The sequence below is a fragment of the Centropristis striata genome, chromosome 8 (assembly GCF_030273125.1).
Source record: "Centropristis striata isolate RG_2023a ecotype Rhode Island chromosome 8, C.striata_1.0, whole genome shotgun sequence".
Lineage (NCBI taxonomy): Eukaryota > Metazoa > Chordata > Actinopteri > Perciformes > Serranidae > Centropristis > Centropristis striata.
In genome coordinates, this window is record NC_081524.1 from 36241186 (window position 1) to 36254079 (window position 12894).

General features: G+C 35.7%; 1 protein-coding gene across 1 annotated transcript in view; it reads right to left on the reverse strand.

Annotated features, from left to right (window-relative positions):
- Nucleotides 1-12707, reverse strand: part of cdkal1 (CDK5 regulatory subunit associated protein 1-like 1) — a 277873-nt gene extending 265166 nt beyond the window's left edge. The window contains exons 1-3 of the mRNA XM_059338970.1: nucleotides 12571-12707; nucleotides 8404-8567; nucleotides 5616-5728 (exon numbers count right to left, since the gene is read on the reverse strand). Of these exons, the coding sequence (XP_059194953.1) occupies nucleotides 5616-5728; nucleotides 8404-8561 (271 nt within the window). The 5' untranslated portion in view covers nucleotides 8562-8567; nucleotides 12571-12707. The remainder of the gene's footprint in view (nucleotides 1-5615; nucleotides 5729-8403; nucleotides 8568-12570) is intronic.
- Nucleotides 12708-12894: the final 187 nt, after the last annotated feature.

The following is a 12894-nucleotide window of genomic DNA, read 5'->3' on the forward strand; positions in this document are numbered from 1 at the left end:
ATGAAGTCACTATTTGGCACATTGCTCTGCTGCTCAAATGTGGTCCATTTGTATCAGTGGACTAAGATGGGTGAACAGTGCCCTCTTTGGTTGGACAGAGGAACTGCAGCTCAGGTTGAGCCAGGCTGATGAAGTACAGGGGGTCTAACAAGTGTGGAGACAATAAAGGAAAGAGAAGCGATACAGGTTGCTGTTGAATTTAAGTAAAAACTGAAGAAGACAAAACTCAGGGGAGGAAAGAGCTGATATTTTGTCTCCAGGCTGTTCAGAATTACTATATATTTTATATTTCATATTTTAGGAGTGATTAAAACATGAGCTGACCACTTTATAATCACATTTATTACATGGGTCCCTCTCATCCGACTTACATCACCAATCGTATTAACCTACAGCCACTTTATATTCAACCTTAATCAATAAGACTCTTGTTATGTAAAATTCTTTAATGATTTCAGGTTAATACTAGTGTCAAATAGCTGGCTTAATTTTATTTACATTAATGGTCACATAAAATCATGCTTAGCCTTCAAAGACTGAAAGTTACAACTTTTCAAACTATGAATGAGAATTCAGAGTATGTTTTTCAAAAGGATGACCTCATCCTGATATTGCAGAGAAGCATTATTTCAACAAAAAGCTCTTCCAATGAGCCAAGGCTGCCACCTAGAGGCCACGTTAAGAACTGCTACTACGTCCAACACCAGGTGATGTCATAGTTTAAGAAAGAAAGAAAGAAAAAGAAAGAAAGAGTTAGGGAGGGAGATGAAAGAGGGACAGGGGAGGGCAGGGGGTGTGAAAGAGAGAAAACAGGCAGGAGAGATGAGAGGGAGGATGAGGTGGTGATGTCATGTTTTCATAGCAGTGGGAGCTGTCTTTGTCCAAAGTCTTTCATTAAACTTTGCAGGTCGTCACTGCGGATATGAACGACAGACAACAGAGATATCGATCTGATGTCATTTATATGATGATATCATATGAACAGCATGACATTCTGACTTACAAATGATAACACTCAAAGTCCTCGTGTTCAGTCTGGCCGAAGACGAGACACGACATTCGTCAGAAGCCCGATTCGGTCCTTGTCATTCCAGATTATTCCACTCTCTCCACTGCACTCCCAACAATTTCATGCCATTCTTGACAATTTCATTGCAATACATATGATACCATTCAAAACAATCACCGCCTCTCCTGAGTGTAATCTCTCCTGATTCTGGCCATGACAGGCAATTTCTCCTTCTAGGAATCTCACAGTGAAAAACAATGAGCAAAAAACACACACACACCCAAAGAAGAAGAGGGGGACATAGAAAGAAAAATAAAAAAAAGCAATGCAAGAGGAAAGAGACAAAAGAGGAGACAAAGAAGCAAGAAGGTGAAAGACAGATAAAAGCAGAGAAGATGCGGACAGAAACTAAACTAATCCTTCAGCTTTACCAGTGAGACACTGACCTTTATAGTACTATGTTAAGAGAGGAATAAGGGAGAGAGAGGGACAACAAGGCTGAAGGAGAAAGAGAGACAGACAGGGAGAGTATTCTTTAGCTTCAACTGTGAAGGATGTTGGCGTCTCCAAGCTACAAAGTGGAATAAAACCATATTCACTGGACTTAGGGGTGTGCCATATCGTATCGTTCATGATAATATCGGTATATTTTTTTTATGGTTAAAAAAAAATGCATATCATGATATTGGCAACATTCCTACTTATTGATGTAGTGGCATAAGGTTAATATTAGCTAACAATTAAAGTTGTTTTAATCACAAAAAGCTACTTACTCTCTGTCGCTAAACACATGCAGCTTTCAAAATAAGAGCACAGTGTGTTAAGAGAATCCACTACAGAACTTACAAGAAGACTGTCAAAATAAGATGCCTTAAATAAAACATACAAGAACCTTTATTTTCCATTACAAAATGTCATTAAAATATTCCCCCGAAACCCCTAAATGGATATTTTTATTAATTGCTCATACTCAAGAGTCAAGAGTAATTTTTTTTGTATTTGGCAACTGTTGAGATTTGCACTTCACACTACATTTTAGATTTTTATTTAATTATACAGACAAAAAAAATCATATTTTCTATATCTTTTTAAGTATTTCGTAATATCGTTAAGAATATCGTTATCGCAAAAATAGCCTGAAATATCGTGATATTCTTTTAGGGCCATATCGCCCAGCCCTAACTGGACTGCTCTTTTGCTACCTGAAGGTACACATACAGACACAGAAACACCTACGCTACAAATAAAACGTTATGCCTGTAAAGGTGCTTCCTTTATAAACATTTACTATACACCTTGGTATAACTTTAATCTCTGTCAAAACAGGTCATGTTGGTATGACTCTGAATTGAATCAGGTGTGAAAGGAGATGAAGATACACACAAACACGGGCTGCAGCACCTAATCAGAGCAGTGTCAGTAATAGAAAAAATAATAATACTGGTGTCAATAAGGTCAACACATGCATACAGGCAGAAGGATAGACCAGGTAGACAGGTACCATATTGATGTCTGCAAGCATGAAACATGATCACACTCCTTTGCAGTGCATTTAGTCGTGCAAATTATATGCAAAGGCACCTTAAAGCCATTTAAACAACTTAACAAGTACAACTGTGACCCATTTTCTTTTGACCCTTAGTATCTACATCACCTATTAAGTATATTTCTCTCAGGCATACATATTTATATTCAATTTTTTCATGAGCCCAGATATTCTTATCACTATTTAGGAGTGCTTCTACTGAGCTGAAACATAATTAAATTAAACAGCCGTAACATTTGCTGAACACTTTCCGGAACTAGGATCCCACTGTGGACACTGCATGGGCCTACTTTAAGGAGAAGAGAAGGACACCGAAACAAACCTATTTCAAAGATCAGAAAAATTCAATATCCATAACAGCATGTTTTAACCTTATTACCCCAGAGCGTATTACATTACATCATCTTGAAATGCGTCTTTATCTGCTGAGGACCTTCAGACAACCAGAGCAGCTATGTACAGTAATCAGATTGAGACTGACAGATATTTCCTGTCCAGAAATCAAAGTGGGAATACAAATAACATTCGAATTATAAACAAGTCTTCACAACACTCACTTCCTGAACGGCAATTTCCACAACTCCCCTATAGTATGGAATAGATCCAAGGTTATATATCTAAGGTTAGACAACTAGTACACTCTACATGTCAAGCTTTAGCAGATGTACTACTGTGTCAATAGAGACTGGTTGTCTCAGAGACCAGCTCAAGGGACAGAGAAAACCATTAAAACAAAGAAAGGTGCATAAGATAAAGCGATCAAGGGTCTGAACTACCAGATGAGGGGGGAAACCACTGGCCTGTGTTCAAGTACATTGTGTGGGTAAATTGTGTCCCATGTGTGGTGTGTGTGAGTACATCTGCATTTTTGAAGTGTGTGATTAATGTCCCTCTATGGCTGTGGAGACCCCATGGTGAGAGAAACGCCTGAGGGGTTAATATTAACTCTCTCTTCTTCTGTGTGGAGCTCTCTCACACACGCCAACACACACACAAAGAGCTACTGCATATGCAAACACACAGTACAATACAAACATTTATAAACCAGCACAAGAGGTTATTTTTCCTACAACTGACTGGGATAAACACACAATCACATATACAATATACTATAGACACACAGAAACACAGATTATTTTAAACTGACAACAACCAACGCACGCTGAAATCTCCGTCTATGTCTCACCCTGCTTTGACTGTCAGTCTCTCTCACCTGTGCACACACACACACACTTAATCCCCCCATGAAAGACCTCTGGTAATCTAGTTCACAATATGTCTAGCCTCCATGCAAAAGACATGCAAAACTTAAGATGAAAGGCAACATTCAACAATCTGTAATCTGACACCTGCCAACTCTGATGCATCTCTCTGTCAGGATTTAAACTATTGGTGATCTAACCATGAAGAAGAACATCTCCTAACCACAACAAAAGTAGCAATTTTAACCTAAAGCACTTTTTACCCTAACAAAAGTAGTTTTTGTGTCTTGGCCTGACCAAATTTTACAAAAGCTGTGTCAGACCATGAAGCCGGTTTATTTTCCAACAAGGACTGCTAATTACTTTGGAATGCACTGACAAAGGATGGTTTCCTGTAGGGCTGCACAGCCGCAATCACAATAAACTGCAATAACCAAATCACAGGCGGCGCAATATGTGTTAAAGGCAAAACACGTGTCAGCATTTTAATAAAGTTTTGTGGTGAGGCAGAGTCCCAGCCGACAATCAGCAGTGTTTCTACCCTGAGTGCAAAGTTCCAAGTCACACCACAACATTGGAATAGACACCATTTTATTATAAATTACATTACAAATTTTAATTATAGCTTTCAAACCTCCACCTCCTGGAGAGAAAACACAACACAGGTTCTCGATTACACATTACTATAATGAATTTTGATATATCAATATGTAAAAACACTTAGCAACTCTGGCTGACTTGAAACCACATTTTGGCACAAGGCCAAAGGTCACCAGGTCAATAAAGAGCAGACTCGACCAGTAAGTAAGCTTCAGTGTAATCGGTACATTGATAAAAAAAAAAAATATCTGAATGACCATATAAATTATCAGTCATCAGATATCGCTAAATATAAGCCAATATATAAATGACACAAACAACATTGTAACCAGTTATATCAGATTTTCCAACTTTACCAATAATTTCAGAAGGGCCAAAAAGGTTAATCATCCACATAAGTCAAACTGTATTCGACGTGTTGAAAAATAATTGTCAAAGACAAGGACATGCAAGGACACCGTTCTCTTTTGTGGTTTTAAACTGCATCAGTGGCCTTTTCTCAACTGGCACCATATCACCAATCCACTCCCCGCATAAATAGTAAGAAAGATATCAGGTAAGGCTGGCGCTCAGACGATTTCTTGACCGTAAGTTGAACCTCACTTGCAAACTTTCCTTTCAAATGTATAGCAACTCCAAGTTACACCTGCTTCAGAGAATTAACAGACTCCAAACATGACCCAAACCCATCACACAGCCTGGGAAGCTCACTTCAGAGCTTAACAAAGACTCCTCCTGGAATAACACACAAGGTACAGATTACTTATAAGGCAAGGCTGCCCCCTTGTGTTTAATAACAATCATGACATTATTAAACTATAGAAACCTAAGATATAATAAAAAAAGGAATTACACTTTTTTTTTTACAATTTGGGCTTTTTAATAATTTCCTTACCTTTAACTCATCAGTCTAAAATACAGCCACCAAACTATTCAAGAATTATTCTATTCCAGTAGTATTGTTATTTGTTTGGTTATTTACTGACCTCCAGTCAATGCATTTAACCCATTGAAGCCTGGAAAGTGGATACGTTGTTTTGTAGTATTTGTATAAGCTCTCAAATACTTTTTGAATTTCATTTCTATCTGCTACAGAGGCTGAAAAATCTATTATTTAGTAGAAGCGTTGACACTTCTGTTGAATTTCCAGAAAAACTTCAGGTTTTAGGGGCTTATTTTAAAATCGCCCAGAGGTTTTACAGGCAGTTTTAGGCCTCAATGGGTAAATACAAACCACCACAATTACACAGTCTCTTACCAGTCATCTTGTAGCCGCTGGCAGCGAGCTGTCCGGCCATGTACTCTCCATCTGAGTTGTTATGACTGCAGCCCCATGTTTTCATCCAGACTTTTTGGGTGCCAGGGATCAAACTATGGATTAACAACAATGAAACTTGTGTTTTGTTTAATGACATATAGACAAACAAACAATATCTCTTCCTGATGCTATTTTGTAAATGTGTGATAAAACATCAATCATAAGATCAACTGATGAAAACACGTCAACTTTGTGCTAATTTTAGTGCAGTGGAAAAAATATTTTTACTTTTCCACCATTATGATGTGGAAGGTCCTGACAAAATCTTAACTCACTGAGCTCACTCTTCATTATTTCCTCATGAGGTCTTTGTGTCACCAAATAAGTTACATGTGAATAAGGAGCAGTAAAGTACTGAATGACTTGCTGGCTGTCACTAGAAAGTGGTTTGCCCCAACAGAACCATGTTGCCTTGACGATGTAGGATGACAGATCATGAACATAAACGTTCAATGAGTTACCCACAGTGTGTTTCAGGTGTGCCTTAACATACATCCACAGGTGTGTCTCGAATTAACTCTAATGTTGTCAATAAACCTATCAGAAGCTTCCAAAGACATGACAGCATCATCTGGGCTTTCCCAAATTGTTTCAAGGCATAATAATGTTAGTGTATGTAAACTTCTGACTTTGAAGAAAGTCATAAAAAATTGTCTAAAAAAAATCCTTCTCTCATTATTCTGGAATTTAGCAAATAGAAATAACTTTGGTAATCCTAACGGACCTAAAACAGGAAAAGTGATTGTCTGATTTCATGTCGGACAGTAAGAAAAAAAAGCATATGCGTCTTTTTATATAGTGTATGTAAACTTCTGGTTTCAACTGTACATTGATGCATTTGTAATAACTGTCAGGACATTAAACAGACCAGACATAAAAAGTAACATTGTATGATATGATTCCTGGGTTCGGACCAAGTGTGCTGAGAAACAGTTGTGAAAGAAAAGTTACTGCCCTTCTTCTTATTCAAAATAAAGAAAACCAATGTCCAAAAAGTTGCACACAGGACAATCATAAAATTACAGTTCAGCAATGTTTAACCCTTTATCAGGCGAAGACAATATTTGGTAACTTCAGCGGATATCCAAAATGGGGTCCCCCTGTCTCTCTGTTTGGTCGTAGAACCACATGGATTTTTCTTTCAGCTAATCAGCAAAGATCAGGCTACGTCACAAACAGTGACACCATGACATCTATAATATTTCCAGAAGTTATTTTTTACTAGATTAAAGTGGAAAATCTACGCGAAGTCACAGATTTCCGATAAAAAAAGTGAAGAAGGTTACTTTTTTCTCACAGAATCACCACTTTATATCTCATAAATCTGCACATTTTTCTCGTAGATTTGCAGCTTTAATCTCGTCAACTTTTTTACCATTAATTTGAGATTTTTTGGCCCCAATTTTGTAACTTTTTTACCATTAATTTGAGATTTTTTTGGTCATAAATTTGAGATTTTTTTCTCACAAATTTGTAACTTTTTTATCAATAATTTGTGATTTGTCTTGTCTTAAATGTGTAACCTTTTTCTCAAAATACATATTCTATATACATATTACACATTTTGGCACTATGTAACATCCTCCAATATTCTCTAGGGTTGAAATTTGGAATTTGCAAGTATTTCAATGAGTGCCCTATTAAGGGTTAACTCAAATTTTAAACATAACTATCTTATTTTGATCCATATATATTTTTCCAGATATTATACCAGACATACTGAAATATTATAGTCAACATATCCCCTATGTGTATCACAATCCATTTGATTAAGAGTGGGGAGGACCTGAGTAAATAACTTTAAAGTTATCCTGTAATCCAGCCTAAGTAGTTGTAGGTAGATTACTGGACATGTGGCTGTTTTGTTACTTTATATTAGTTTATTTTTTGTACATATCAATGCTCATATTTAATTTTATATTTTACCCCTATTTTGCAGATACTGTATTCTTGCTTTGTATTACTTACCAAAAACGTGGCACCAAACCAAGGAAAAAGGCAGTATAGATTCTCCAAAAACTATTTTGCCACAACTTGGGCTCTGGGTGTGTTAGATACACTGTATTTGAAATAATTGGAACCATTTGTTTTCCTGAACATGGATATACCAAACCCAAACTAATTTGACCATTTTAGGTCAATATTTTCCACCCGGAAGCTGTTCTGGTGCTGAAACGGCTGCTTAAAGTCTCACATTGCTAAACTGTACTTCACTAGGGCTTTTTGCAGTTACTGTACAAACGACTACCATTTTTCTCCAAAACGACACATGTTTGAGATAAGATGTTTTGTCACATAACAAAGGATGCCTTGAATATCATGAAAATGATAATAACTCATTTTTGACCAAAAATGCAGTTACTGCCTTTTTGCTTTGTAGGGCAGTATTATTCTCCAACTATAATCAAATAATTCCCTCATTCATTTTGTCTCTCCTGTTTTCCTTATTGCATTACTTTCTCTGTTGTATTCTCCTTTTTTTTTTTGTAGAGGATATGGGACAATGGGGTGGGATGGGCGGGTGGGGTGGGGGGAAGGGGGGAGTTATTGTGTACACTTACAGAATCTGTAACCTGTTTTTTGTTTAATTACAAATACCAATAAAAATATTTTTCAAAAAAAAAAAAAAATTCCCTCATTCAGCCTAAAACATACTGTATACAGAATCAATATCACAATAAATTCCCATCCTGATCTACTGTACCAGCCTATCAAACAGTTGACATACCTGTCAGCTTGAAGCTCCTCTTGGTTTTGAAGCTCCTTTTTCTTCCTGGACCTGGGTATGATGCTCTTTCTGGCAGACTGTCTCTCGTGAGGAGTGGGGTCACTAGAGGACACCATGTCCTCAATGTCTTCAATCAGGGAGTCACAGGCCGACGGCATGATGGTCTGAAAATCAAACAGGTCCTTTGTCTCAGCATTATTTTAGAGATAGTCTCTCATATGGTTGAGATCTGTGAGCAGTCAAATAATCGCTGCAAGTAGTAGACGCTAATTACAGTAAATGGGTGCTGAAAAAAAAAGAATTAACTACATAAAATAAAAAACTGTCTAAAGAACATTAATGGTCACTTCCTTCATGTTACATCTCTGGGCAATAGGACACGAAGTTGTATGAATGAATTTTAGTTTTCAAGTGAAACAAATATCATGGTCAAATTTGTTTTAGATGCAAAGATACTTTCCTTCCACATGCCATCACACTGAACAATAACAAATAATAGTCTGGTTCATTACATACTGTCGCTATGCACTTTGTGTTTTTTATGCACACTGTTCATTGCACCTTATTTGTTTCATAGCACCTACATTTTTATACTGTATATTCATATTTATTCTGCACTGGAATTCTATTCTACTCCTGAATAGATACTCCTTCTTTAGACACTTTATTTTTTATTGTATTGTTATTGTATTTTTATATTTTATTGCTTGAAGTATGCCTAGGTTGTTCTTTTTATTTAATTGTGTTGTTATTGTCTCTGTGTGTAATGCTGCTGCTACACTGTAATTTCCCAGCTTGGGATAAATAAAGTATATCTATCAATCTATCTATCTATATTACATTGCCACAGTGAGGTGGTACAGTCTTATCATTTTTGATTAATCTGCCAATTACTTATTTGGTCAGTAAAACATTAGAAAATAGTGAAACATTACCATCACAGTTTTCTGAAGACCAAAGAAATGAAACCAAATGCTTTGGTTTGTCTTACCCAGCCCATGTCATTTACTATGCAAAAAAAGCACACTTTTGAGGAGAAGCTGAAACCAGTGAATTTCTGGCATTTTTTAACATGAAAAAATTCATTTCATTCCAATGAATTGTTGCATGTCTATATTACGCTGTATCACATTGAAAACATATTAATAAACTATGGTTGAATCCCAAAGTATGTTATCTAGATTTCTTTAAATTTTAATAAAAATGGAATTGCTTTAGCTAGATACCTGTAGTACTTCTCACCAGCGATTAAATGTACTTATTATATGAATTTACAACATGGTTTTGATGACCGCAGTAGAGCACATGTGTCTTCTGAGTTAAGGCCATCTCATGTAAAGAGAAATCTTTCAGGATTTAGCTCGACTTTTCTTATGAGTCTCTTTCTCTCTCTTCTTTTAACCACGCATGAGACTCTGCTCTTGTTTTTAGTGTTTTATGGTTTGCTTTTATTTATTGTTTTTTAAATTGTCTTTTAAAAAGCAATGAATCGATTTATTTTAGTGTTTATTTCCTGTTTTATTTATTTTATTGTCTCTTGTTCTGTTTGTTTATGTACAGCACTTTGTTGCGGCTGTTGTTGTTTTAAAGTGCTTTACAAATAAAGTTGAGTTGAGTTCTTTCTCTCTGGTGTCAAAATTAATATTTCAACTGAATTAATATTTCATTGAAAACAGGCCTCAGAAATAAGAAAACTACATGAGTGGCAGTAAAAAAAACAACAACACTTGACTAGCTCTTGGATGCCAGGAATGACCAAGTAAGCAAGTCTGAGACGTTCAACCTGTAACGTTTATATGCATTTATTTACTTTGCTAAAGCTGTAATAGTGAAGATAAAAACACTGAAAAAAATCAAATTAAATTCTAGTTCCTTTCTAAGTTTCATATACTGGGCTTGATTTGTTTTTAGCTAGTAGTCCCCTATAACCCCTTGTATTAGCTGCGGCTGTTGACATCAGGGCCGGTTATTCCTACAGGCCACCAAGGCGGCTGCCTAGGGCGCCAAATTGGCAGGGGGTGCCCCCTTGTGGCGCCCTTAAGCATACATCTTTGTTTTAACAACATTGATTAACGAAACATTTTTTAAAAAGTCTTTACAATCAACAGATCTGTGTTTTCTCATTTATTTATTCTTATTTTCAATTCAGTTGTTGTTGGTAAAGTTCCAAAGTTTCTAAAAATTAAAATGTTGAGACCATTATATTGCCTGTATGTAGTTCATGTATCAAATATAAATACATTTAAATTTCATTTTTATGTTTATTTTTATTGCATTTGTATGTCTACATTTTATTTATTTTCAGTCTTTGCCATTCTTAATTTGATGAAGATCTGTGTTTTCTTATTTATTTATTCGTATTTTCAATTCAGTTGTTGTTGGTAAAGTTCCAAAGTTTCTAAAAAATAAAAATGTTCTGAGACCATTACCTTGCTTGTAGTTCATGTATCAAATATTAGTGTACAGCAAAAAACATATAACATAGTGTACCTATATCAGAATGAATACATGGAATGGATGTGGTTCGGGGGGGGGGGGCGCAAAATCTCAATATCGCCTAGGGCAGCCAGTGGGCTAGAACCGGCCCTGGTTGACATTACACAAACAAAGCTACATTATCACATTTCTGTTGATTATACTGCCCTACCAAGCATAACTGCAGTAACTACATTTTTGGTTGAAATTGAGTTATAAGTAAAAATGAACTCACTGATGTCTGTTTTATCTTGTGACAAAGTTTTAGATTTCAATTTTGCTTTATTTCAGAGAAATAATACTGTGATACAGTGTAGCCTTGTATTTCTTCATTGTGTTGAATAGTGAAGACAGTAATAATAGAAATTATAAGTTTATTTGATAGGGAAATTATTATCTAGATAGTAATTAAGTAAAAAAAAGTGACAACATTTTATTTAGACTAAAATATAACCTTACTTTATAATATTAAGTCTAAGATACACAAATCTTTGAATAGAGTTGTTAAACACATATTGTAGTTACTGCACTGTGTTTGTGCAATACTATTAGAAGCTTTTACAGCAATGCAAAACCAGAATGCAGTAACAACATTTTTGGGGTCAAAGTTTGAATAAATTATCTTGATTTTTTAGCATAAAAATGACATCATCAATACATGTAGAAATAAGTGTTGCATCACTTGCCTACCTGTAACCAGAGGTGGAAAAAGTATTCAGATCTCTTACTTAAGTAAAAGTACTAATACCACACTGTGAAATTACTCCACTACAAGTAAAAGTCCTGCATTCAAAATGTACTTAAGTGAAAGTACAAAAGTATCAGCATCAGAATGTACTTAAAGTATCAAAAGTAAAAGTACTTGTTATGCAGAATGGAGCCACTTAGATTGTTTTATATATTCCAAATATCATATTATATTATTATTATTGATGCATTTATGTATACAGCGTTTTCATTTTCTCAAGGTAGGGCTCATATTGACTATTTAACATTCTGTTATGAGGTTTATTTAAAAAAGTGTCTAATCACCTAAATTTATTGTGTTTTTTATGTTAAACCTTGAGTGAAAAGTAACTAAAGCTGTCAGCTAAATGTAGTGGAGTAAAAAGTACAATATTTGCCTCAAAATGTAGTGAAGTAGAAGTATAAAGTGACATAAAATGGAAATACTCAAGTAAAGTACAAGTACCTCAAAATTGTACTTAAGTACAGTACTTGAGTAAAAGTACTTAGTTACTTTCCACCACTGCCTGTAACCCATTTGGCTGCCTCGTTAAAAAAATGTTAAAAAAAACTTTAAAGCAATTTTTCTCAGTTTTACCCTTTGCGTAGTTACTGCAGTTAGGCTTTGTAGGGCAGTATACACATTAACTGTTTATGAAATAATTCGTTACGGTTATAGTAACCTACCTAACTGATATAACGTTAGTATTGTATATTTTTACCCGACTTTAACCGAAGACGTAACCGCACGCGCACGCTAGCTGCGAGACATTAACGTTGACTGATACAAATGAGAAACACCTGTGAAAATGTCTTATTGATAGCTAACTAGCTTCCATTGTGTCATTTTGTTGCCTTAAATAGGAAAGTTAGCTATTAGCTTGGCTAGCCTCATTAGCAAGCCACTACCCACGTGCCCTTATTTTGGTCAGGCAGACCCCATAGGATAGCATATAAAACACTTACCTGAGTCGCAATGTGGCTATTCGTTTAAATAAACACCAATTTTGGAAATAGGATGTTTTGAAAATGGCAAAATATTGTTATTTGCACCATCAAAACAGTTGTGACAACTCTCAGACCGCCATACTTGTGCGTAGTTACGGTAGGCAAGGAGGGACAAACTACACACGTGCGTATTTACAAGAGCGCGGTTCGTGCTTCATAATTTTTGGCCATACATTTTACCAATGTTATGCATACAATTTGACAGTGTTAAGCTGATTTATATATGAACATATTAGCATTTCCTCTCTGAGATCTCTTTCTGCAAAATGTTTTTCTATGGTA